Genomic DNA, 27090 nt, shown 5'->3' with positions numbered 1-27090 from the left:
CGTATGTACACACACTGTCATAGACCAAAGGGTAACCCGAACCACCAGAAAAAAATTCGGGCAGATCCGACCATGTGGGAGGAAGTTACGGCAGATATACATTTCCACCAGTTGGTGGCGCTATAGAGTCTATGGACACGCAGATTCAAAGAGTGGAGGGTGACCCGACCGACCAAAAAAAATTTAGAGACGATCCGACCATGTGGAAGGAAGTTACGGCTATATACATTTCCACCAGTTGGTGGCGTTATAGAGTGTATGTATACACACAGTCATAGACCAGAGGGTACCCCGAACCACCAGAAAAAATTTGGGACCGATCCGACCATGTGGAATGAAGTTACAGCTGATATACATATCCACCAGTTGGAGGCGCTATAGCGTATGTACACACACTGTCATAGACCAGAGGGTACCCCGAACCACCAGAAAAAAATTCGGGCAGATCCGACCATGTGGGAGAAATTTACGGCAGATATAAATTTCCACCAGTTGGTGGTGCTATACAGTCTATGTACACACACAGTCATAGACCAGAGGGTACCCCAAACCACCAGAAAAAATTTGGGGCCGATGCGACCATGTGGAAGGAAGTTACAGCTGATATACATTTCCACCAGTTGGTGGCGCTATAGTGTATGTACACACACAGTCATAGACCAGAGGGTACCCCAAACCACCAGAAAAAATTTGGGCAGATCGGACCAAGTGGGAGGAAGTGACGGCAGATATACATTTTCACCAGTTGGTGGCGCTATAGAGTCTATGTACACACAGTATAACAGACCAGAGATTGACCCAACACACCAAAAAAAAATTCAAGACAATCTGACCATGAATCAGGAAGTTATGGCAGATATACATTTCCACCAGTTGGTGGCGCTATAGAGTCCATATACACACACAGTCACAGACTGGAGGGTGACCGAACCCACCCAAAAAATTAGGAGACGATCCGACCATGCGTGAGGAAGTTACAGCAGATATACATTTCCACCAGTTGGTGGCGCTGTGTTTTGAACATGGGTTCTGGAGCGTTAGGTGCGTCCTGTCATGATAGACTTCTCCACCGAAAATCATAGTGATACGTGCAACGGGTGGCGAGGGATAATGATTTGAAACTTCTAGGTGGCGCTAGTGTGTCAATTTAGATTGGTGTCACATGGGAGCACCACCAGGGCGCTCAGGCCTGGATTTTGACCTTACGTGTAAGATTTCAGCAGCCTGTGACCTTCTGCGGGCGAAATATGAGCCTTCGATGGTCAATGGCGAAGGCTGACCATTCGCCGTGGCCACGCCACATACATGATGTACATTGCTTCAAGGCAAGGCCAGACACCAGGCAGGGCCAGATAAGGTAAAAGTTAAGGTTAAAGTAAAAGTTTGGTGGCGTGCCACGCCCACATCCTAAGTAGCAGCCCAAAATCCTTCGCAATTTAACGTGGGCCATCCGTCTAGTGTCCGTTGATGCTACAACGGACTCATTCGGTCAAACCCCCTAGGAGGAGTTCGTCGAGATACGACCCCTACATCCTCCCCCAAATGGCCGCCGCCACCTAAAATGGCCGACTTCCTGTTGGTTTTTGAACATGGGTTCTTGAGACTTTTTTGTGCGTCCTGTCACGAGTGATGTCTCCTCCGAAAATCATGCCCATACGTGCAACGGGAGGCGAGGGATAATTATTTTAAAACTTGTAGGTGGCGCTAGTGAGTCAATTTGGCTTGGTTTCAAATGGGGGCCCCACCAGGGCCCTCAGGCCTGGAATCTGCCCCCCCTTATGAGTTTTCAAGCACATGCGACCTTCTGCGGGCAAATGATGACCCTTTCTTTGTAAACGGCGAGGCCTGAGCATTCTCCGCCAGGCCACGCCCACCACGTGCGCTTTTCCTGCATCATGGTCCATCAACAGGCTTCACCAGGCTGTCAGGCAGTGACCTTGTGACCTCGGTGTTCCTCTGATGAATCTCCTGCCAGAAAAGGCCTCATGTAGATGACACGCCTTTAGCCTGTCGCCAATAGGTGGCGCTGCGACGAAATCAGGAAGTGACCTATGGGGACCTTCGGGGCGGGGCCATGATCACATGTACCAAGTATGATGAAGATCTGACCATGTGGAGGCAAGTTATTCACGTCTACAGTTACGCTCAGCGTGCAAGGCCCGGGCAGATGAAAAAGGGCAAAATTTGGGGGCGTGCCACGCCCACATCGTATGGAATATCCCAAAATCCTTCGCAATTTAACGTCGGCCATCCGTCTAGTGTCCGTTGATGCAACAACGGACTCATTCGGTCAAACCCCCTAGGAGGAGTTCGTCGAGATACGACCCCAACTTCTGGCCCGAAAAAGGCCGGCGCCATCCAAAATGGCCGACTTCCTGTTCGTTTTACAATATGGGTTCTTGAGACTTTTTGGTCCGTCCTGTCACGATAGACGTCTCCACAAAGTTTCGTGACGATAGGTGAAACTGGTGTCGGGGGCCAATTTTTTCAAAAATAAAAGGTGGCGCTAGAGAGTCAATTTTGGAACATTGTTTTCGGGACCCCCACCAGATCGCAATTTTCGGCAGACCTGACGCGCTTGCAAAATTTGGTGAGTTTTCGGGCATGTTCAGGCCCTCAAAATGGCCGTCGAATCGGCAGAATAATAATAATAATAATAATAATAATAATAAACATTACGATTACAATAGGGCTTTCGCACTGGTCAGTGCTCGAGCCCTAAATATAATTTTAGGGCAGAAGCATGATTACAACTCGACTATACTTTCCTGTTGGTGATTCATAAAATCGACACTGAAAGGTAGGGAAATAAAAACCAGTATATCATCTGTCATGATGTGGACATATTCTACTTAACTGTAATTTTACAGGATATGTGTCATATGTTACTGCAGTGTGAGAAACAAAGGTAACTGAGGTAATGCAGTCTTTAAAAAGGCACACAAACAATGAGCCTCAAAAGTAGTTCCAGGGGAAAGAGTTTCCCAGTCTGCATCCCTCTGTGTTGAGACTTATCTAGACGTCATAGAAGAGGCGCACCAGGTGGTAACGGATCCCGAAAGCCACTGCACTGCCCATCACCTGCACACATAAAAAAGTGAAATTCATGTTGTTTCGAAAGAACGTGTGCAGTGGTGTCTCCTGGTTTTACCTGTATGAGGAGCATGATGACAGTGAGACTTCTCTCATGAGTGGGGCCGAGGAACTTCAGCACCAGATTTATTATGGTCATATTGTTGCACTCGATGAACTCATCTGCTCCCTCTTGGCCTCTGCGCACCTCAAGGAGCTTCAATAACTCTGCAACCTTTCCAGGATAAAGATGTAAAAATGTATATTGCATTATACTGAGGGCAGTTTGAGATTATGTGCAGTGGATCACCACACCATTCCTGATTCAGCATTCATGGCACCGAGAATTCACAGCTCTTTGGTCAAAACAAATTATTAGTGAGAACCTATACATTTTGTACTTGAAGTGAATTTAATAAGAGTCATATTTACGGATTCAACATGGATTGTGCATTTAGCTTGTTAGCTTCCGCTGCTAGTGAACGATGACAACTGAAGAGAGAGGGTTCTGCAGCTGAATCAAATTGAATAATTCCAAGTAACTTTTATTGCAAATGTCAATCTGAAATCGGACCAGAAAGGCAACATCAAGTTAGCAGGGGGTTTGGGTGGGTAGGAGCGAGCGTGTGTTCAAAATAAACATTTTTGGGGCCTATCAATAAACTCTGTGGGGATCTACTCTATTGTTGTTCTGATATTATCATTACAAAACTCTTCAATATTTGATCAGCTCTTCTATTGGATATAATTTTATGTGTAAATGCACTTAATGTTGTGTATCTTCAAGCAATGTACCTGCAGAATGAGATGTCCTAGTTTAGAAAGGTCCTTTCTTTTGAATTTAGAGTAGCTCATTCCAAGTTTTCCTGTTTCAGGGTTCAACCTTTCATGAGCATATAACAAAAATAAGGACAACATTAGATTATTATATCATTAAAGTTGGAATAGATTTGTATTTTAGTTGAGCAGCTGGCTTACCTGGGAAGTCTGTGTCTGGGACAGGGGACAATGTGGAAAAGCTGAGGCAAGGAATAGATAAAGTTAACCACTTGCGGAATGAAAAACAACAGCATTGTTTTGCTGAAGTGTCCCAGGATGCCGACAACGGCAAAGGTCATCCCTGCAAAGTAGCAGAAAGTGTCTCCTACAAACACAGATGAGGGGTACCTGTGACAAAAATAGGTCGGAGGATGACAAGAATATAAAAACAATTCCCTGTTTGCCTGTCTAAGTAGGAGAGGTGACATACCAGTTGTGATAAAAAAGCGCTAAAGTAGTGAAGAAGAACGGTATCATGAAGTAGAGTGAGAAAACATGGTCACTGTGGTAGTCACCTGAAATATTAAAAAAAACACAACAAAGCAAACTAACTATTGATCCAGTAACATTTTTACATCAGTGTGTTGTGTATAATCAAATAGCACTCACCACTGAGCTCCAGTAAGTTGAACACGATGATGGAGCCAGAGATAAACAGAGCTTGACCTGACTCGATGCCATTAATGCCAGCCAGGATGTTAATGGCATTGGTACAGAATACTGCCAGCATGCCCATGTAGACATAGTAGAGAATACCTGTCAAACAAGAGGTGCATGTGAGACATGGGCCAGCACTACTGATTATGAAGGCCCAGGACAGATTATATGACATGATAATAGACTGTTGGGAATGAATGAATCATTAATTAATTTCATGGAACAAATAATATAATTAAATTGTAAATGTAGGTCAATGAATCTCAGTGCGTTTAGGCCAGCAGAGAAGGCGTTGCTGACTGTGACAACATTTCTTTCTCTTCCGGTTTTCCCTTCAGGGGTCGCCACAGCAAATCAATCTCCTCCATCCAACCCTGTCTTCTGCATCCGTCTCTCTCATGTCCTCCTTCACTACATCCATAAACCTCCTCTTTGGTCTTCCTCCACACCTCCTACCTGGCAGCTCTAAACACAACATCCAATATATTCACTATCTCTCCTCTGACTGTGACAACACACCAATTTCTTTAAGCGAGGCTATAGCTCTCCGTCAGTCCCAACAGAGGATTATAATGTTTTTAAAGTAAAAATTAAACACCAATCTTGTATTGTATCTCATGAATCATTACAGATGTACCTGTGGTAACATGCTGTGGTTGGAGGTGCTTGTAAAAACCCCAAACAAACCAAACTCACCTAGATCGAGGTGCAGCCCAAGCAGTGCTCTGAATGGTTTGGGCACCACAATAACCGTGTTGCCAAAGTTGGTGAAATACACCATGAGCAGAGGAAGGGAAGCCATGGTAGGAAGAAGGAGCTTGTGTCTCCATCGCAGGTTGAGCACATCATCAGCAAAACCCAGGAAGATCATGCAACAGATGGCCAACAGCGCACCTATGAGCTGCACAAACTGAACAGGCACAGAATGGGAGAGTGAGCTGATAGTTGAAACAAAGCCATAGGTTTGGATGGTGTGTGTCTTGTAACCTCATCATGTGGGAAGCCATTGCACTGATCTCCTACAAAGCAGCTGATGAAAGGCACTGGGATGAAGCAGAAGAGTATGATGAGGAAGACCGTCCCACTGATGACACCCTGAGACTCTGGACTAGAGAAGAGAGACATGAGATACCGGGCACTTGTATTTGTTCTAAATACAATCCTCACAGCAAATACATGACTTACACTTGATTTTTGGTCAATTTGTTTAGGTCCATCCCGTATAATCTGGCCGATATGAAATGGTCTTTGAAAGCCGGAATCAGCTTCAGTGTGGCCATGCACCCCAGTGCTGACATGAAGCAATTGATCGCCAGTGGTAGGAAAGGCGATGGCGGCATGTTTTTATGTTTTGGTGCTTCTTCTCAGGCTGACAAGTCACCGAACTAGCTAATGTCGCGTTGCCCCCTCAGTCGCTCTCTGAACGAGATACAGCTTTCACCACTCTGATATAAACACGTCATGCTGACATTTTAACACAATGTACTCCTACCAAAAATGCGGAAAAGAGGAACAATGGCGCCACAAAACACATTATTAACCCATACCAGGTGCCTTTGTAAGTTTTATGCCAATATGTTTAGCAAAACACCACCAGTTTCACTGTCCTGTTCCGAGTTGCAGATGGATTGTATACCTCCGGTTACATTTTTCAAAATAAAGCACGCACTGTATACATTTACAGATACTATTATGTTTATTTTTCATATATCTTACTTATATATATTTCAAATAAATGTATTTGACTTTTTCATAATAACACTGAAAAACAGCTTCCTCGTCGGCTCTGAGTCCAGTAAGGGGATTCTCTATGAACCTTTATTTTGAAGGCATATTTTCCTTTTTCGTTTCGCCATTTGCGGTCCCGACCCTCCAGCGCCTCCTGTTGGTCACCACCGCCACTTCCCCCGTTCTCTCATTGCGGAGAGGTTACTTAGTCAAGAGACAAGGATCCGATACCGAGGGGAGCATGTAGTATGAAAACGTTTAAGAGAAAAAACGCCTTTTAAAATTCGTTTAGAGTAGAAACGCGTCTACAGGAATCTCCCTGACTGTGCGATGGGACACACTCATGTGTTATTGGCGCCGCTGTTTATCGCCATGAAGGCGGCTTCATGTTACCGCGACCTGCTTTCGATTCCCTGCAGGCTGCAGCCAAGACCGTCCAAGTTAAACGGTGGGTTCATTTGGATAGTTTATCTCATTTTTTTTTTATTCCTGCCCTTCCTCTCTTCTAATGCACCTTGCACACGCACGCTCACTCGTGCATTGTATTGAGTCATAACCCCAAACCAGCTAGTTAAGACCATATTATAACACCACTACCCCTGTTGTTGATCTGTTTAGTGTATTATAATAATGGAAAATGCTGCAAGGCTCACGGGATATTTGCTGCCACGCACAGGTTAAAGGGTTAAAGGAGGTCTGCCCTCATCTGACAGTTCAAACATTTCCATATGGACATGAGAGGCTTCCAAAGATGGTGATGGAGCTCCAGAGGTTGAGCTGGCTGTGTCTGGTGGGGCTTTTCCTGGCCTCCTTGCTTATCGTGCTGGCCTGGCTCTTCCAGTACTCGCTGGGTCTCCTGCGGCTGTGGAGAACCAGGAAAGCGGCCGAGCAGCATCAGCATCAACAGCATCTCTTCCTCAAGCATCAGCATCCACATCATGGCTGGGCTGGGAGAGTGTGGGGCTTCCTGCTGAAGCTGTGTATTTCCCGGGATGGAGGAGGTGCATCTGAAGTCGGGGTTAAAGGCTTGTTGACCTCCCTCTTGTCCTTCAAGTCCTTTAACGAGCAGTGTCGCAGGAGCTGGGTCAAAGCTCTGAATGAGCAAGCCTGCAGGAATGGGGTGAGTGATCACGTTTTTTTGTGAGCAGGCTAGCATGCGGGAGCTGCATAAACATGATGTAAGGAAAGCAACACAGGCATTCATTTCACTGTTCCATGTGTACCGGGAGTGTGTGTGGGTGTGGAGTGTCTAATGGGTAAGAGGATGGGGGGCAAAGCATTGCATAACAGCTCTGAATCAATGCACCTAAGAGTGTCGAGGCAATAAAAGCCGGCATATCCACAGTATGAACGCCCACACCTTGTAAAAATAGTCTTCTACCCCTGCCTGGTATGAGGTCACATGAGAATGATGGGGCCGAGGAATGTTTGTTGAGCTTTCAATGAGCTTGCATGTAGAGTAAGTTGCTTTTAAATGAAAAATAAGTGCTATAAGTATGTAAATATAAGTCATATCTTCATGAGGCCCTTTTCTCCCTGCGTTAAATCACACCTTTGAAGCTCATTGAACGTTTGTAAAGGTCTTTTCTCCTTTTGAAACTGTTCTTTTTATCTGCGAATCAAAGTGAGACGTTCCACCACCCTCCCTTGTAAAGTGTGTGCGTGAGAGTGTACAGGAGTCAAATGCTGGATTGTGAAGGTCCCCATTGTTTAAATGTGACCTCAAAGGGGACATATTGAAAAAAACTGATGTTTTAATTGCTTGCATACACATATTTGGGTGAAATTACACAACCGAGTCATTTTTATATTAGCTGCCCATTTCCGAAATAGTGTTTTTCAACAAGTTTCAGCGGGTTTTCAGCGGATTGTGAATGCACCATTGTTTTTTTTTTTTCGCAACACAGAGTTGCAGTGTGGTTGGATGCACAGATTGTCACACATCATTACATCTCCTATAGCCACTGTACATCAGAGCAAAGTGGGTTCACTTTATTTACGATTGTTGAGTCTATATGGACTTTGGTGATCAGACGAGCTTTGTCTACTTCTCCAAGGCTGAAGTCTGTAATGTCTTGACTTGACCTAAAGTCATGACCTGACTTGACTGTTGCAAAGGGGTTTTAGGTGTGTTGTAATTTCATTTTATCCTAGGGGAGTTTCACCTAAATATGTCACTATATTGTCAATATGTTATTACACTTGAATATTATTATCGATAGTGTGTAGTGCACATTAGTTTGGCTTTATTTAAAAGCAAAAGCCAGGAGGTTCTAGAGTGGTTTTAAAGTGTTTGATGGCTGAACTTTCATTTCAGCTTCTTCATACTAAAATGAGTCAGTAATGGGTTCTTACTGTGCCTACAAGTAATACAATCCTGCCTACTATTTATGGAAGGAAAGGCTTAAGACATTGGAAAGCAACAATAATATCATCATATTACATTGTGCTAGTGTTCCACTACCTAATATGTACGCAGGTTTTAGGGGAAGCTGCTAGGCAACCTGAAAGGTAAGCCAGCAGGAGATCAGAAAGAGGTCTTATCCTGTCTGCGATAAATTAATTACAAGAGATAAGATCATTTTCCATGATTGATATCTCTAATAGCAGAGACAAGCTGTTCTCTACAGTGTGCCCATGTGATATTTACTCACATCTTTTTCTTGCATCTTTACCCGCTCATTACCGGAAAATGTACACTCGTAATGGTGTCCGCCTGCAGAGCAGCGTGTTATTCTAGACCCGTCTGATGAATATGTTAAACACGTGGCTGCAAATGATACTGGACCACGATACTGAGATCAGTACAAAACACAATCATGCATTCATTTGATACGCTTATGCTTCTGGTCTGGGTGACGACAATGTTGTTCGCCTCTTAAACTTGGAAATACCTGCTGTGGGAGTTTGTAAAGACATGACAGGTTCCAAGCAAGTCGCACTGCATTCTTTGTCTTTTGTATTTGCTGTTGTGCATGTTGACAGCAACAACCCAAACGTTGATCAATCAACAATTGGGACTGTGCGTCAGCAAAACAGGACCCCCCCCCGGAGGCAGAACCATGAGGACACTGCAAGTGGGGATTAGCATGCCAATCCCTTCCAGCATTAACCTTAGCACTTCCTCAGCACTCAAGCCACAGAGGCAGAGGTCTTTTGTCAATGCTTAGACACATAGTCACACGGCAGCTCTACCATCAGGCTAACTCGCGCTATTTCCCAGTGCCTTGAGATTTCTTGGGAGTCCCAAATGTCTCATGAAAACTGATTATTGATATTTGTCTTATTACTGTTTTAATCTGAATGCTTAATCTAATGCCTAATCTATCTAAATCTATTTGACCACTCACACCTCCCTTTCGTGAAATGGACTATTCTATGTTAGTGCGCATGTGCAGATTGATTCAGGACGACGGTAGCAAAACAAGCATGTTGGCGCGGTTTGGAGAAAAATAAAGCGAAGGTACCCCAGTGGTGAGAGGAAAACAAACATTTTTCAGTCACCACAAACGTAGACAACAGCAGTGCTGCTGTCAGTGTCAGACGCAGAGAATGCAGTAGTTCTCGAGATGAGATGAAGCTTTCATCACACAGATGTAAGCATTCAAGCGGTAAACTATGTTAAATGTTGCCTTATGTAAAAATGCTGAGATGGTTCACTTGGTAGGTAATAAAAATCCCCCAGGAGAATTTTAAGGACCATTTTACGCTCCATGTAGTCCATGTACATTATAGACTCCATGTACATTATAACTAGAAACACACCAGACCCAGATAATGTGTCTTGCCAACATTTACGCATAGCAGGGTAGCGGTAGCGTCATGGTTTTCATGAGTGTCTGCCGGTTCAATGAGGGAAACGACATTCTGGAGCAGAACATTAAAACATCTTTTAGGAAACTGGGCCATATGTCAGTTTTCCAACATTGCATTGAAAGAATATATTTTATGTTGAAGTGACTTCACCCTCAGATCCTAATACAACAATGGTATAGATTGTAAACCTGCTGAGCATGTTGTCGTAATAGTCACAAAGGACAATTGCAATGTGATAAACTGTTTGCAGCTGGGGTCTTTGCCCATTTCTAAATGTCCAAACCAATTTGGATGATAATTACTGCTGAAGGGCTTTTAAGGAACACCCACCAGCCCCTCCTTCTGGGTGTGTAATCCAGGGATTCGTTGCAGCTGGTTAATTGTGACCACGCGAACAGGAAGACTTCCTCATGCTGCATCAGCCTGCAAAAACACATGCTCTGCATGGGGTTTCCTTGCGAAGCCACAAACAATGGAATCAATTAGTGTTGCAGCTATAACATTCTTAGATGTAGCGGCCGTGTTTGGTAAGCATTAAACGCAAGAACCCACAATGTTGATTTCACTTGAATAGGAGCCTGTAATATCTACCCTCACAAATAGCATCTATCTTCGTGGTATCCCGTGATGCAGCTTGTTTCGTGACTCACTTGAAGGGGAAATGTCTGCTGACGGATCGCCGCAGGAGCCGGCGGATAAAGTCTTGCTTGAGCTGAAGGATTTGATATGGAGCCATTCGGATGGTTCTAGCTGGATTAGTTAAAGGCTGGTTGGCCTTTTTTCCCCCAGACCATAATAGTGTCATCAAACCCTGTTTGCATGTGCAAGTACGACATTGATGCCAGGTCACTAGGTACCACTGGCGGGAATGTAGGACTAAATGTGCTACTGAATGGAAAGAAGGTTCTGGTACATCCGTGATTTGCAGTTATCAAGTGACAAGGGGAGAGCCGAAGGCCACAGTTCATGCCTTCCTTCTCCGCCTCCGTGCTGCTGGTCGATGATTAATGCACCGTGATTATGCACGAGTAGTTTCATCTTAAATGGCAGGGAACATTAAGCACTTAGCACTCAATGACTGGAAAACGGAGGGAAAGGACCCTTTAATGCCCATTTATTACAACGGTGCAGGAGCATCACTAAGACCAGTCCAAAGTGTGCAAAAATGTTAGACGTCACAATTAAAGGCTGCTGCTCTGACCCAAATTTAAACTGATGAAAATGCTGATCATTTTTATGATAATTCATAAAATAAAGAGTAGGGAGAGCACAGTGCTGGTTAGGTCCCGCTTCAACATGAAAAAACACTCCAAAATAAACAAAAAACGTGCATGTTAGGTTAATTGGTGAGTCCAAATTGTGAGTGTAAATGATTGTTTGTCTATATGTGCCCTGTGATTGGCTGGCGACCAGTCTAGTACCCCGCCTCTCATCCCAAGTTAGCTGGGATAGGCTCCAGCATACCCTACGGTCCTTGTGAGGATAAGGGGTAACGAAAATTTTATTTGTCTTTCTATTGATTGAGACAACACATTCACACATAATAAAAATACTCCATTTTTCATGAATGCACCTCACCTGGTTGTAACGGAGAATGAAAGAAACAATCATTCATTCATTTATTTTATACTCCTCACGAGGGTAGCGGGGGTGCTGGAGCCTATCCCAGCTGTCTTTGGGCAAGACGCGGGGTACACCCTGGACTGGTCGCCAGCCAATCACAGGGCACATATAGACAAACAACCATTCACACTCACATTCATACCTATGGACAATTTGGAGTCACCAATTAACCTAGCATGTTTTTGGAATGTGGGAGGAAACCGGAGTACCCGGAGAAAACCCACGCATGCACGGGGAGAACATGAAAACTCCACACAGAGCTGGCCGAGGGTGGAATTGAACCCTGGTCTCCTAGCTGTGAGGTCTGCACGCTAACCACTCGACCGCCGTGCCGCCAAGAAACAATCAAATAATGTTTAATAATAGTGTTAAGCTATAGCATGCATTCTGCTATATTTGAGGGTCAAACAAAGCCACAGGCACAGAGTGTATTCCTGGTTGACCCACATGCTTTTCAGAAGTGTCCAGCCCACAGGACCCAAAGAGGAGGATTCTGACAAACCTGAAGTGACGCATGAGATGTCCCCAGGCTGTCCCGGAAATAACCTCCATGTACACATTGGCATAGACAGAGGTCACAAGGACAAAACAGGGGATGTGCTACAAGCCCTGCATGTGATGACAAACTGTGCCGCGAGGGTGCACAACACCATGTTGATGCACCAGCTGGCTACATGAACTCTTCAGCCATGTAGCCATGTTTCTACTAAACCATAACAGTTGAGTTCAGTTGTGGGCTTTGGAACAGGCATCCCTGATTTAGTGTGTTTGCACTGTGATGGTAATAGTTGTGTGCCATTCTACTAGTGTGACCCAACAATGACTGTAACAAGAAGAAGGGATATAGGACGGTAAACAGAACAACAGGCTGTGCTTTTTTTTGACATGTGGGCTTTTGCGATAAGCTTTGTTTGGCCTACGGTGTGTTTTGACTTCTTCTTGCTGTTGTTGTTGCTTGGTAGTGTGAATGTAAAAGTAGTCTCTATAAAATGTATTTTATATTTAAATATTTTGGGTGTCTGGGATTATTTTCATGGAAAAATATTTAATATTTTATTTTATTAAAATAATTTCATTCATTCATTCATTTTCTACCGCTTTTTCCTCACGAGGGTCGCGAGGGTGCTGGAGCCTATCCCAGTCTTCGGGCGAGAGGCGGGGTACACCCTGGACTGGTCGCCAGCCAATCACAGGGCACATATAGACAAACAACCATTCACACTCATATTCATACCTATGGACAATTTGGAGTCACCAATTAACCTAGCATGTTTTTGGAATGTGGGAGGAAACCGGAGTACCTGGAGAAAACCCACGCATGCACGGAGAGGACATGCAAACTCTACACAGAGATGGCCGAGGGTGGAATTAAACCCTGGCCTCCTAGATGTGAGGTCTAACCACTCGCCCGCCGTGCCGCCCAAAATAATTTCATATTATATTATTTATATTTTTTATTTTAGTTATTTTATACATTTCATTTTTTTCAAGCTTTTGGAAGTAATTAATGACAAAAATGCGGTACCATTGTCCCTCATACCCTCATGAAGAAATAGGAGTGTAAAGGTCCTTGTGATGACCCATCTTTCTCACAGGCATTGACTAATCCTGGCACCCTTCCCTCCCCCTTTGGTCTTCATTTGCTAATATCTCATGGGCTCACTTTCTTTTGTCTTAGCTTGATTAGCAGTGACGTTCAGACTAATTTGCTCACAATGTCATAATGATCCTAATTAGCCTTGCTGCAGACAACAGCGGTCTCCGGTTGTGCGAAATACACACAATTTTTTTTTTCTGCAATACACATGTGCAAGCGTGCACACAATCTGAACCCGTTTCTAGATGCTACGCAATATACGATACGTCATGTTGCATTTGCTGAGCTCATTGGAGGCGATGAATGGTTGGCTGACAGAGCAGTTTCAGAGGTTTCAGCCAAGCAAAGTAAACATCCCTGTTTGGAGTGTGTAGTCATGTGACTGCAGTATTGGTCTACACCTACGTAAGCATGCAGCATTGCACTTGGCTTCTTGCCCCTCTGGCTGCAATACACACTCACATACACACTACAAACTTTGTTATGTCATCCTCCCACCTCTGCTGTTCATTTTGGAAGACATTGGACTTTCATCTAGAGGAGCATATGTTCTAACAATAGGGGATTTGTTTTCTCACACATCTTATGAGCCACAGAAACAGTCTGGCCGGCAAGCATGAATTGATAGTAGGCCACAAGTGTGAACTCAAGTTGTGGTGAATTGTGCTACAAAAGGAGTAATGTGATAAAAGTAAGATTTGTTAGATGTTATTAATACGGTGTGCGTAGATGTAACCCAATGTCCCATAACTGTTGTGAGACTGACTCAACAGCGCCTCTGTTGGTTGCACCCATTATAGACTCCATTAACCCATTACACATGATTCATTCATGGATTTGCACCCTTAGATCTTGCAGTCATTATCTCAGTTGGCATGTATTCTTCTGCTTTATAGCATTCATTCATTCATTTTCTACCACGTATCCTTACGAGGGTTGCGAGCATGCTGGAGCCTATCCCAGCTGGCGGTGTACACCCTGGTCTGGTCGCCAGCCAATCACAGGGCACATATAGACAAACAACCATTCACACTCACATTCATAGCGATGGACAGTCACCAATTAACCTAGCATGTTTTTGCGACGGGGGAGAACATGCAAACTCCACACAGAGAATCGAACTCGGGTCTCCTAGCTGTGTAGCCTGGGTGCTAACTACTCAAACACGGTGCAGCCCCACGAGCCATATCATCACATTATAATCTCAAGAAAGCCCTACTAGTGATATATGATGTACTCTATGTACATTTGGGAAACACACATTTATGGATGCTGTTGTGAGACTGAGCAAACTGAAGAACTTGAAGATTCTCCCCCCTCCTTCCAGCCTCTGGTCAAACATATGCTGTCGTTTGCTTGCCAACGTCCTCGGGCACAGATCATCATTCTGACTGCACAAATGCAACACGCTGCTGGGCGTAAATCACTTGTGTCATGCCCATGTCACGTGCCGTAATTGCAATAACCTCTCATTTTCCTGGCAATACATTTCACTTCCAGATGGCGTATGTAAATGTACAACTTTGTTTTAATGCTGTCATATTGGCATGGGAAAGCACTCCTTTAAGAGTCGGAGTTGCATATAGTAGTGCATGAGCAGAGCAGTTCTTAGACACCAAACATGCTTAAAATTCATAAATTGCCCCAGTTAGCTAACATCCTGGTCTAACAGGGGAACTTTCATTAGGCGATCATCAAGGACTCTTGACTAATTGCTCGCCAGCTGCATGCAAGTCTAACCCACTGCAATCTTTTATGCCGTCTCTCCTCTTCATGTCCTCTTATGTAATGTTTAGTGCGTTTGATCTCTCTCTCCATCTCTTACAGAGCTCCATTCAAATCACTTTTGACAGCAGTCTGCACTTAACAGCTGCTCCTGCAATAGAGAGCGTCACCTGCACTGACCAATCAGCACAAAGAATGGTGGGTAATTTGTACACTAATACATTGTGTTGTAAGTCCATTAAAGCAAGGGGACCTATTATGCTCATTTTTCATTTGCGGTGGAGCTCAGAAGCCGGATGTGAGGGCGCGGCGTAGACACATAGCGTGTCCGAAATTAATGCACCTAGCTCCAGCAACAATTTGGCAGATATTCCGCGTTCATGTTCACAAAAACAGTCCCGTGTGAAATGCAGTTGACACATAAAGATATTTTTCTTCTGTTGGGAGAATACAGTAACTTCTGCCTGAACTTATTTCGTGGACAGAGAAGCAGAGCTTGGGGGAGGGGTAGAGAGCTTAGCTGGCGTACAGCCACGCCCATATAAGGAAGTCCGCTCCTCTGTGACATCACAAAGGGACATTTTACCACGCCTTCTGAAACCGAGCATTTTGAGCCATCCCAAACTTTTTTCAGAGCTCACTTATTATCAGAAACTTTGGCATCATTTAATACGAGAAATGTATACATTTATAGGTCAGAAAAGTGGAAAAAGCATAATAGGTCCCCTTTAAAAGCAGACCTCCGATTAGCAGATTGCAGTCGTTGTCTCTTGAAATATGCCTTCTACATACCTGCAATTTCTATGGTTTGGTCCGCAGTACATCAAGAACAAGAAAGACCAGTAAAATAACAATGCCTGCATGGAAAATGTATATGTATGTCTGATGCCACTCTTCTTGCATAACAGGTTTTACATTGTAAATGTCGGGTGGACACAGTGGCATTTCCTGTGACGGTTACACGGCAGTCCCCCGCTGCTGTTGCCATGGACACCTATCAAATTACGATTGCACCTACAGCGGCAAAGGTACGGAGTCATACCACCTGGATTTTCAGTTTACACCTCCTGAGGCCCAGCCCCTTTGACAAACGAGCATTATTTGCATTGCGAGTGAAATAGCTGAATCATAGAAAGGGCATGTTACACTGCTACTGATGTTGACATAAAACATGGAGCCCTATTATATTACAGTATGTAATATATTACATGGGCACTCATTCATTTTCTATGCTGCCTGTCCTCATAAGGGGAATGGGGGTATTGTGGAGCCTATCCCAGCTAACTTTGGGGGAGAGGCGGGGTAAAAGCAGGCACTATATGGCCACTCATTGTCCGTATTATTAGGTATCCAACAACTAGAATAAAGGAAATTGACATCCCTTGTCTGACTCCCAACAGGTGGTCGTATGTCTGGAAGAGGTGGAAGACGAAGGGCTCCTGGTGTCATGGACTCTTTCCAAGCAACCACCATTTAAACTGACTGCGTCGCCATGCAAACTGCACAGACATGTAAGAGGATTCATTATCAGCTGTACTCAAATTGTGGGTCCTGTTCCATGTACGCTATCTGTACTTATACTCTATATAGACGAGCGTGCAGAGGTTGCATGTACTGTGTGGGAAAAAAAAACAATAAACAAACATCATGGTCAGATGCCAGATCTGATATTGGTTACTTGAACATCAGTCAAAATAGACAATCTTCGTATGAAGCATTAGAACTATAAGATTATAGTAAATAAAGGTAATAGAAAAGTTAAATTTATAAAGATTAGTACATTACGCTATGTGACACAAGTATATGAACCGCCTCTTGTGCACTTTACAGCTAAATAAATGTGACTAGATTTGAGCAACATTTTCTCAACCAGTAAATGATTTGAAGATGACAGTGGACATTTGTAACTTTTTAGTCACAGCGACTGAAAAGAGATACCATATTTTGTCAGTAGTGTACTACTTGTGGATTATCGACAGACTCTTCTGTTGCTGCTTCCTTTTAGGGCACAAATGAGGAGGCAGACCTGGACGTAATCAAGACGCTGATAGAGGATACTCTATTCAGCTCTCATCCAGGCATGGTCCTCAACCTCAGGGCCTGTGCAACTAGTACTCCTGTGCGTTTTGTGTCATATTTTCATGTGTATGTTTGTACATGTGTTTGTTTCAGTGTGGCACTCATTTTCTGCTCCCTGCAGGCCACTGTGGAGCATCTACCTGTAGGACTAAAGCCTGTACCCCAGAGTGTCTTGGTGCGCCGACTACTGCTTCGGCAGATCAGAGCGACCTTAAGTAAAGGTCAGCCGCATTGCCTATGTGGCTTCGGATCATTTGTGTCCAGCTTGCTGCAGAATCCCTGGCGCCTCACTGAACTAAGCTGCTGTGTGTGTTTGCAGGTCAGTGGTGTAGCTCAGTGGAGCTGTGCTGCGTCTTCAGCCTGAACCAACCCTCCACAGAAAGGACAACCTCCTTCCTGCCTGTTCCACACAACCCTAAGACCCCACTGGAATGGAGAGAAGAAATGACCTTGTGAGAAGGCATATATGTTCTTTGAATGTGCCAAGAGTGTTCATACATGGCAATAAGAAAAAAAATGTTTTATTATTTTTTTTATTGCAAAGTGGGATTTCTTCCAGGGTAATTCTAACACAGCTGTGCCCCTGTGTGTTGAAGGGAGCTGAGCCCAGAAACCAAAGAGCTGAGAGTGAGACTTCTGGAGCGGAATGGCAAAAGCGAGCGTAAGGCACAGCCTGCTTTGGGCTTCTGTCCAGAAACATATTCAGCAGCAGTGAAGCCTAAACTGCACTAATTGCCATCAAATACCATTTTGGACTATAGAACTACAGTTATTGTAATATACAGCTAGGTCCAAAAGTATTTGGACGATTAAAGCAGAATATATGACATAAGTGTATCTTTGATTTCACACATGAGCTGAACCCAAACATTTAGACCTTACACACATTTACACAAGAGACCTGTATCTTTCTAATACAGTTCACCAATCTACTATAACTATGCCTGGAACGATAATACATCAATAAATGAATCACACAATAAATGAAAATAGTTTTTCTGGCGTTAATATTTTTCCATGCAGGCAGGAAGGAGAGTTCACTCTGTGCATTGGTATCAGCAATTTGCCGCATAGAACATAGAACAATGGCGTGAGCCTTGTTGTCACCCCCTTTGTGGGTGGAGGCGGGGCCGATAGCATACACAATCATTACACTATTGTGTCTTAGGTTAGGCAGTTAATTATATTGGATTGTATGCCATCAATAAAAACACAAACATACTCACCAGACATGTCATCCACTGTGTTTTTTTATGGGGTTCATTGTACAATTATGCCACTTTTTCCAAATAATTTTCAGTCCCTGAATATATTCTCCATAAATGCAGTATCTCTATAAGTGTTAACTTTAGTTAACTCAATGACATCACTATGGTTTTATGTCAACACTGGTGATGTGGCACATAAAAGACTAAACCGTTACAATACCTGCTTGTGTTGTTCTTTTGTTTGTCAGAATTCCTTGCAGGACACGCCTCCTTGGCCTTGGACCTCCAATCCAAAGTTCCTACCTCTGTCACATTGACAATAAAGCCAAGCCCTGCCTTGGATCCTACCGCCACCATCATAGCAGAAGTGAGTGGTGTTAAGATATTCAATGACGACTATCACAAAAGGCATTTTGCAAAACGTGCACCACATACAGTATCACTGTCAAGAAAAACTGCAATGCCACCGACCCAACACGTACTGTGTCAAGAGTCATTTTCAATCTATGCTACTGTACAAGCTGTACACTGACTACTGTCATTCATATCAGCATGTGTGGTATTGCCCCTTGAGAAGATGTACTGTAATAAAATGGCTGAAATGTTAGGGATGTACTGACTTTAGTGAGATACTGTAGTTGCAAAATGAGATGTCTGTAAAATGTAATGGTAATGGTAATGGTTTTATTTCATTTGAACATTCATTTGTTCACTTCCTGCTTTCCATAATACAGTTTAAGGTTGTTGTTTTTTAATAATGTACTTCGTACCGAAGTACAAGGTGATATGACCATCCAATGACATAATGGGTACCATAGTAAGTGTCAATATAGGGATATATATAGCACATCATGACTGGTTCAAGACTCTTCATCCTTGTATTTAGCAAACATCAACTGCTTGTATTGTTTCTTGAATTGGCTCATCGTTGTGCATTGTTAGAGGTCCTTACTCAATCCATTCCATAGTTTGATTCCACATACTGAAATGCTATGGCTTTTTAACATAGTCCTAGCATACAATCGATTCAAATGTAGTTCTTCCCTGAGATCATATTTCTCCTCTCTTGTAGAGAAGTATTGGATGACATTTGTAGGTAATTGGCTATTTTTAGCCTTATGCATTATTTTAGCTGTTTGAAGATGAACTATATCAGCAAGTTTAAGTATTTGTGATTTTAGAAATAAGGAGTTAGTATGTTCTCTGTAGGCGGCATTATGAATTATCCTTACTGACCTTTTTTGCAGTACATTTAGCGAGTGAAGATTGCTTTTATAGTTATTACCCCATATTTCCACACAATAAGTAAGATATGGCAGAACCAGAGAGCAATAAAGAGTGTGGATTGTGGAGACAGATATGTCACATGTGCTTTTTTCTCTCCACCTTTCAGTTACAATATGTGGAAACTGAGGAACTTCGCTCACCACTGCGTTCCTCACTCACCCCCACCAAAAAGGTTGATGTGGACCGAACCATCATGCCGGACGGAACCATTGTCACCACTGTGACTACTGTCCAGTCCCGACTCAAACTGGAACGTAGCCCAGGTGCCGTTTTTTAGCATTAGAATCACTTCCAGGTGAACAATATACACAAATATGACTGTTAGAAACCTGTACGTCACAGGTGAGTCCCCGTTACGTTCCCCATCCAAAGTGGAGGTGACCGAGAAGAAGCCTACTGTTCTGTCTGATGGAAGAGGGACACCGAGTCCTGATCCTAGCAGTGAGTTGCTATCAAACCAAACATATACTTAAATCATGGACAAAAGTCTTGGGACACTCAATGACATCATTCTTCATTCTGTTCTTTCCCTTGAATCGTCATTTGGACAATGCTATGCTTCTTTGTGGAAGGTGTATGATTTTTAAAGTAATGCTTAGATGAGTATGGTGTGGAAATATTGGTGTGGAACTCCAACACACATTCCAAGATGTCCTAGGTAGTAAAAATTTCATGGCTACGTGTCCCTATACTTTTGTCTGTATCGTGTATTGAGAAACATCACTGTAGTATCAGCAACCAGGTACTTTGTACTGTAAAATGGGGCAGCATGCCGACTTATATTATACACTGTATATGTTTTTGTTGCTTAGAGGGCATCCACATGTCTAATGGCTTGGATCCTGTTGCAGAAACAGCCATTCGACAGCTGACTGAGTCCAACTCCAAAATGGCTCGAAAGACCCCAACGAAAAGAAGCACGCTGATCATCTCGGGTGTGTCAAAGGTCAGGGAATTAAGAGTTACTTGTATTTAATATATAGCTTTTCGTGTTCAGCTTAACCCTGGAACATTAGGTAACACACATGTAGGAGTGGAGCTACCTTCAGTACTTTCTGAGGGGTATGCAGGCACATTATAGGCCCCCTTCCCCCATCACGGGTAGGTGAAGGAAGAAGCCTAATCAGTGACGTGCCTATGTTAGTGATCAGATCATTTACATATGAACAAGCAGCTATTATGGTAATGGTTTTATTTCATTTCAACATGCATCAGATGCACTCTGAATTAAATACAGAAAATGGTGACTCAAAAATAATGCTGCTCCCTTTCACTTTGGTACCCTTTGTGTGTCACAGATACCTTTCTACTAAATCAAAGCTGACTTTTAAGGAATGAGACGTGAAAGACATTCATTCATTTTCTACCGCTTACCCTCACAAGGGTTGCGGGGTGCTGGAGCCTATCCCAGCTGTCTTCAGGCGAGAGGCAGGGTACACCTGGACTGGCCGCCAACCAATCACAGGGCACATTTCGACAAACAACCATTCACACTCACATTCATACCTATGGACAATTTGGAGTCGCCAATTAACCTAGCATGTTTTTGGAATGTGGGAGGAAACCGGAGTACCCACGCATGCACGGGAAGAACATGCAAACTCCACACAGAGATGGCTGACGTTGTAATTGAACTCGGGTCTCCTAGCTGTGAGGCCTGCACGCTAACCACTCGTGCAGCCCCACGTGAAAGACATGAGCCACGTAGAATGAGTGATGCCTAAATTTAGCCCGCAATCTCGACACACTGCGCACCCAAGCGAGCCCCCAGCCCCTCCGTCCCACCAACCATTCTGCTCACAATAAAGCAGTCTTCTGACCTGATTTCCCACAGAAAGTCTGGTTTCCAGTTTAAGAGGAAACCTGACACTTTTTAAAACAGTTCCAATATGATGTATGGAATTTATTGTTAAACAAACTTGATTGAAAACAATCAAGTTTGTTTCCCCAAAAGGCACAAATACAGCACAAATACAGTGCATACAGTGAAGAACGATCAGAAGGCCTGTATGTCTGTACGTATGGAAGGCTGGGTCAATAATATCCCTTAGTGCAAAGTTCATCACTCACAAACCACTGCATCATTAATTATTGATTAACTATAAAACATGTAAGACTTTGGAAAACCATCAGCAGTTTGCAATGCATCTACCAACAACATGTTTACATGTATACAGTATACAATATTTGTCTGTAAATATTCTCATTCATTCAGGTCATAGTATTCCCGGGTTATCGAATTGATCGCAACTGGACTGTTCATGTTGTCTTAGAAGATGTTTCGCCTCTCATTCGAGCAGGCTTCATCAGTTTGTTACGAAAAGTAGGTAGGACAGGTTAAGCCTGACTAGATAGGACAGCAATCGTTTGAGGGACTGTTCACACAGAAATGATACAGCACACTGTCGCCGTCAGCAACATGATAGCTGACTATTTAGACGCACATGACTCCCTGCAGTCAACATTAACTTGATATGTCTAGATGGGCCTTGGAAAGCGGAAGAGGACGGACTTATGCGCATGTGTTCTTTCTTCTTCTATGGTTTGATGTGTCACATGGTTGTTAAAACAGCACCACATGTAGTGTGCTTTGTGTATTACATCGTTTTCACTCAGTGATCCGTTTCTGCCTGGATATAACTATGAACTTAATCTGGCACAGTGTGGACGCAAATTATTTCAACCCACCAAAAACTAATCTCAGGAGCGTTCCTGTGTGGACAGGACGTGAGGGATTGGTGCAAGATCCAAGTATTTATCCTCTCAAGGTACAATAGATGCATCCCCAGACATGAACGGTTTCACTGTTTTGGTGCAAAATGACAGTCGTTAAGACACAATGGAGTGCAACCTTTTCCAGCCAACGACAGTCGTTTGCATGGAATCACCTTGTTAGCATTTCATTCAGAAATGAAACCAAAGTGGTTGCATTGTGTTTATGTGTTACAGGTCAAATGATTGAGTTTTTTTTGAAAGGGATAAAAGGTATGGGGGAGAGGTGACATCGGTGTCATAGACCTCCCCCCCTCAAATCTGAGTAACAACATTTGCTGTTGTCAAATGAATTTGCATTTATTTACTCAGGTTCCACTCTCTAAAGACGATTGCACGTTGTCGAGTGGCTATGCTGCTGCAATGGACGCCGCCATGCAAAGCAACCATTTCGGGGCAGGGCGCCACCAGGAGCCAGATGAAACCACACCCTCGGATGTGTCGGAGCGTCCATCTGTGGACGATGTGGAATCGGACACTGGCTCCACTGGTGCCTTGGAAACACGCAGTCTCAAGGACCATAAAGGTGCCATAATGTTCTATGATGACTACAGTTATCCCTCGCTATACATCACGGTTCCAACATCATGTTAATTCTTAAATGGCCGCTGATTCATGGTGGAATTAGGTTCATTATTAGTAAAGGAAGCAGGAAGTACACTGTTAATGCTCTTATTTACTGTATGTACTGGATGACTTATTGTAATACAAGTGTAGAGAAGACTATAGGGGTATTATGTCTAGTGTCTAGAGGGCTGTAATAATGGTAAAAGCCATATTTAGAAGGTCATAAACTGGTTTTCTATGCTCTTAACTACAAAAATATTTTATTTATTAATATTGAATGTTACCTGAACTACTACTACTTTTGACAAGTGTAACAATCCATCCATCATTTCACATCAGTGGAACTCAGTATACTAACTTTTAAGTTTCTTTGCTGCCCCCATGAGGCCAACGCTAAAACAATCAATACAATAGTTGATGAATTATTTTCTCCATCTCACAGTGGGATTTCTGCAAAGTGGATCCAAGCTCCTGTTCCGCAGAAGACACCGTGAGAAGGAGCCATGCCTCAGCCAATCTCACGAAGACATCTCCAAAATGGACAATAACTTTGCAGTGGCTGCAGACAGCAGTCGAAAGAAGTCCGGCAGCTTCTCACGACGCATTATCAAGCGATTCTCCTTTCACTCGTCGGGGAAATGGAAAGGCAAATCTAGCACCAATGGAGGGGCAAGCTCAACCAATAACTGATTATCACGGATGATATCTTACTGCCTCAGCACATGCAGTCTCGGACACAGGTTGGACACCTCAGGTGGATCATTGTCACCTGTCTCCTTTGGATGGAGGACACCATGACTGAAATAATGCTTTATCAAATCACTGATCTGAAATGAGATGAAGACTGTTGGAGCATAATCTGTTGCTGGACACAGGAACTGTTGCAATGAAATTCTGTGCTTATTTTTAATTGACAGACAATGGAGTTGTGTGAAATTATTGAATAATCCCACTACAATGGTATTGGTGCACTTTGGACTATATTGTTTTGTTTTTTTACATTCTACATAACATGTAGGATGCATGTAAGAAAGTCATTTACGATGGTGTGTTTCTCATAAAATAAGTGCTATTTATTTTAACCATACCAATGGTTTGTCTTAGTTGCATTACACTGTAAAATAGAGACATTGCTGTGATTTTCCATACAAAAAAGTTAAAATTATCGATAAAATACATGTTAATCTAGTCAATTTTCTCTTGTGATGGCGTGTAGATTTCTTTTAGCTATTATTCAATGATGTAGTTTTTTAAAAACATGCAGGAAATTGCTATATTGTACTTTTTTAAAAAAGCACATGTTCATAAGCATTTTTGTTTGCCCCTGAGCTGATCTGTCACAAGTACAGTGAACAGGTTTATTGTTACAACAATCCGTTGTTTGTTATTGGTAAAAAAATAAAAAATAAAAAAAAGACTGAGCCTTTCCACAAAAAAGCACAATGTGCACTCAACTAGGTCTTGAGATGATGCTTGCATAGACATATCTGTAGTGAAATAAGGTAGTACCATTATCATTACCACTTTTCTAAGTGTTCAGGGATGCCCCTGTTGATGTTTGATAAAATATATGACTTGTTCTGAAGAGGTTGTACTCAGGGTTTGAAGGCCAGGTCATTTGAAAGCAAACAGACCTGGTATGTTGATACATTTTGGCCAATTGGCAAGGTGATTTCTGCTTTTCTTTTAAAAACATTGAAACTAAATAATAATTGAGAAACAGCTGCCATTATGTTATTGATGAATGTGGTTTAAGGATTGAGGACATTCATAAAATGTGCTTTTAGGATCAATTCAAACTGGTAAATAAGTGTACAAAGCCAATGAAGTTGTTTGACAGGAACGTGAACCCGGAAGTGGTGGGCTCAGTGATTTTTGTTGTGATTTTGGTATGTTTAATTTATTGAAAATAAATTATTTTAAAACCACTCTTGATTCACATTTGTATTTCAAATTGAATCACTGTTCAAATGACGGCATGCACGATTTCCACATCACCCAACAGATGCAAGGAGCAAAACATCGTGATCAAATGTAAACATCATGATGCGTCGTCCACGAACTGGGTTATTTTGAGGGAACCGAGAAAGTCAGTCTCTAAATTTGTCGAACTTCTCATCACTATTAGTATACCTTTTAAAAATCTAAACAAAACAATAGCGTAAACTGTACTGTAGTTCCCCAAAGGGCGCCAAAAAATTGAAAAAAGGAGGGAATACACACAATAGGCCCCATAACAGTATTGAGGAAACACATAACAGCCAATCACCTTTCTTGTGTGTGTGATTGGTCGACCTCCAAAAACATTCTACCAATCACAGCTGACGTTCTTTCCTCCTTGCTTTGCAAAGCAAATCACACAAAGCCAACTCGTCATAAAAGCCAATCACATGAAAGGGCGGGGGCAATCCAGGGGTTTTATATCCGGGTCGTGATGCGTTTCAAAGCCGAACGCTGCAACTCTTCAATTGTTGTATAACGTGTCTACGTGATCAAGTGGATCTTTAAGATGTCTGGAAGAGGAAAGACCGGTGCCAAGGCCCGCGCAAAGGCGAAGACCCGTAGTTCCAGGGCCGGGCTGCAGTTTCCAGTTGGCCGAGTTCATCGTCTTCTCCGCAAAGGTAATTACGCTGAGCGTGTGGGCGCTGGCGCTCCAGTCTACCTGGCCGCCGTGCTGGAGTATCTCACTGCTGAGATCCTCGAGTTGGCTGGCAATGCTGCCCGGGACAACAAGAAGACTCGGATCATCCCTCGCCACCTCCAGCTGGCGGTACGTAACGACGAGGAGCTGAACAAACTGCTTGGCGGTGTCACCATCGCCCAGGGAGGCGTCCTGCCCAACATCCAGGCAGTCCTTCTACCCAAAAAGACCGGCCAGGCTGCTGCGACCACCGGGAAGGCGGGAAAGAAGGCCTCCTCGCAATCTCAGGAGTACTAGCCGCATGGCTAACAAACTTGCAACCCAACGGCCCTTTTAAGGGCCACCCACAATGCACAAAAAGAGCAACTTTCCCTGTGTTTCCCTTTGTGTCTTTGTAAATAAAGCTTATTTCGCTAAGCTGAACGTCGCGAGTGATTCTGACCGGCTATTGTCCTCTGCTAACGTAGCAGTTGGTATTAGCATATGAACTCCTCACTCTTTCCGGCTAACTATGTAGCAGGAAGTGGTGTAGCATGTACTGGTCTTGTGGGGCAGTATAGATTTTGTTTTAGCAACCCCTTAGACGTCATTACATTTCAACGCCATTCATGCTAAAGGAGGCTTTAATCGTTGAATAGAAACCGTAACGGCTTTTTAATTAGCTTCCGCGTGTTTTATTGCCACAACGGACACCCAAAGCAAGACTGGTAAAGAGGCAGGCAGTATTGCGATGTAATGGAGAGCCCTTGTGTATTTTTTAAGACGTGTAATTGATGGGTTCCACCACTAGAGGTAAGTATAATGTAGTGTCCCGAAAGAGGCACACAATCTGAAACTTTTTAACTAACAGATGTTGCCATTGTGTGGCTGAGGAGTGAATAAGCAATGGGTTCACTTCATTGTGAAGTGCTATAAAAAGCTACCCATTAAATATCTGGAATATACATGGACAAATGCACAATTTAATAGACGTGATAACTGGTGTATGCACACTATTGCCCATTGATGGCATAACAGGTTATACATACATGTACACTAGACAAAAAAAGCTTCAATTGCAATGACATAGCCCATCGGATGGATGCAGCAAGTTAATTATGCCCATTCCAGGGCCTTCATTTTAGTAATCCTGCATGTCACCCAAGTAATGATACACTTTATTGATCCTGTAAGGTAAAGTTACTTCTTATTGCAGCAATTAAATGTAATATAGGGGACAACTTCCACCAGATTCCAGGCTTAAACAAATTCCAGTTGAGCATGAAACTTACAACAGATGGTGGAGGATGAAAGGGGAAAAAAAATAACTAAATGCGTCATGCAGATGGCCTGTTGCTTGTAATGTCATTTTGCAATGGATGTGGTTAACATTCACTTTTCAGTAGCAGGGCATGACATGTTTTTGTCATCTCTTATTTTATTAGCAGCGAAAGCAGCCTGATGCACCATGTAAGCACTGGGACCAGGACAGCCTGAACCAATTACTTTGGCTTTGACGA

At 43.2% G+C, this 27090-nt stretch overlaps 3 protein-coding genes across 6 annotated transcripts; 2 read left to right on the top strand and 1 right to left on the bottom strand.

Moving 5' to 3' along the window:
* Nucleotides 1-114: 114 nt before the first annotated feature.
* On the bottom strand, nt 115-7333 carry dpagt1 (dolichyl-phosphate (UDP-N-acetylglucosamine) N-acetylglucosaminephosphotransferase 1 (GlcNAc-1-P transferase)). 3 transcript variants are annotated; one of them, XM_058088124.1, is made up of 10 exons: nt 6041-7317; nt 5734-5967; nt 5536-5656; nt 5245-5458; nt 4501-4647; nt 4322-4406; nt 4051-4239; nt 3868-3955; nt 3152-3307; nt 116-3081 (listed from the first exon to the last, which is right to left on the bottom strand). In XM_058088124.1, exons 2-10 carry the CDS (start codon nt 5886-5888, stop codon nt 3016-3018), a joined length of 1221 nt encoding a protein of 406 aa, XP_057944107.1. In that variant the 5' UTR covers nt 5889-5967; nt 6041-7317; the 3' UTR covers nt 116-3015. The 3 variants fall into 3 exon arrangements, with proteins under 3 accessions (XP_057944109.1, XP_057944107.1, XP_057944108.1); XM_058088126.1 differs by lacking the exon at nt 6041-7317 and having other exon boundaries at nt 115-3081; nt 5734-5903; XM_058088125.1 differs by lacking the exons at nt 116-3081; nt 3152-3307 and adding an exon at nt 3330-3634 and having other exon boundaries at nt 5734-7333.
* On the top strand, nt 6445-24878 carry c2cd2l (c2cd2 like). 2 transcript variants are annotated; one of them, XM_058088118.1, is made up of 15 exons: nt 6445-6724; nt 6953-7396; nt 15140-15235; nt 15946-16065; nt 16438-16548; nt 17043-17156; nt 17238-17337; nt 17436-17568; nt 17713-17777; nt 18573-18691; nt 19718-19874; nt 19954-20052; nt 20463-20557; nt 22696-22909; nt 23393-24878. In XM_058088118.1, exons 2-15 carry the CDS (start codon nt 7028-7030, stop codon nt 23638-23640), a joined length of 2040 nt encoding a protein of 679 aa, XP_057944101.1. In that variant the 5' UTR covers nt 6445-6724; nt 6953-7027; the 3' UTR covers nt 23641-24878. The 2 variants fall into 2 exon arrangements, with proteins under 2 accessions (XP_057944101.1, XP_057944100.1); XM_058088117.1 differs by having other exon boundaries at nt 20424-20557.
* Nucleotides 24879-25345: 467 nt separating this feature from the next.
* Nucleotides 25346-26005, top strand: LOC131138845 (histone H2AX). The gene has a single exon (XM_058088127.1). The coding sequence runs from the start codon at nt 25460-25462 to the stop codon at nt 25886-25888; it is 429 nt and encodes a 142-aa protein (XP_057944110.1). The 5' UTR covers nt 25346-25459; the 3' UTR covers nt 25889-26005.
* Nucleotides 26006-27090: the final 1085 nt, after the last annotated feature.

The sequence above is a fragment of the Doryrhamphus excisus genome, chromosome 11 (assembly GCF_030265055.1).
Source record: "Doryrhamphus excisus isolate RoL2022-K1 chromosome 11, RoL_Dexc_1.0, whole genome shotgun sequence".
In the NCBI taxonomy this organism is placed as follows: Eukaryota; Metazoa; Chordata; class Actinopteri; order Syngnathiformes; family Syngnathidae; genus Doryrhamphus; species Doryrhamphus excisus.
This window is presented reverse-complemented; position numbering and strand designations above follow the sequence as displayed.

What these genes read in the sequence shown, in the direction of transcription:
- dpagt1 (XM_058088124.1), bottom strand. Translation starts at nt 5,888, where the DNA reads ATGCCGCCATCGCCTTTCCTACCACTGGCGATCAATTGCTTCATGTCA. An exon ending in ATGGCTTCCCACATGATGAG is followed by an intron (nt 5,459 to 5,535) that starts GTTACAAGACAC and finishes GTGCCTGTTCAG; the next exon opens with TTTGTGCAGCTCATAGGTGC. An exon ending in TGGGCTGCACCTCGATCTAG is followed by an intron (nt 4,648 to 5,244) that starts GTGAGTTTGGTT and finishes CTTGTTTGACAG; the next exon opens with GTATTCTCTACTATGTCTAC.
- c2cd2l (XM_058088117.1), top strand. Translation starts at nt 7,028, where the DNA reads ATGGTGATGGAGCTCCAGAGGTTGAGCTGGCTGTGTCTGGTGGGGCTT. An exon ending in TTGCACCTACAGCGGCAAAG is followed by an intron (nt 16,066 to 16,437) that starts GTACGGAGTCAT and finishes GACTCCCAACAG; the next exon opens with GTGGTCGTATGTCTGGAAGA. An exon ending in TCATCTCGGGTGTGTCAAAG is followed by an intron (nt 20,558 to 22,695) that starts GTCAGGGAATTA and finishes TTATTTACTCAG; the next exon opens with GTTCCACTCTCTAAAGACGA.
- LOC131138845 (XM_058088127.1), top strand. Translation starts at nt 25,460, where the DNA reads ATGTCTGGAAGAGGAAAGACCGGTGCCAAGGCCCGCGCAAAGGCGAAG.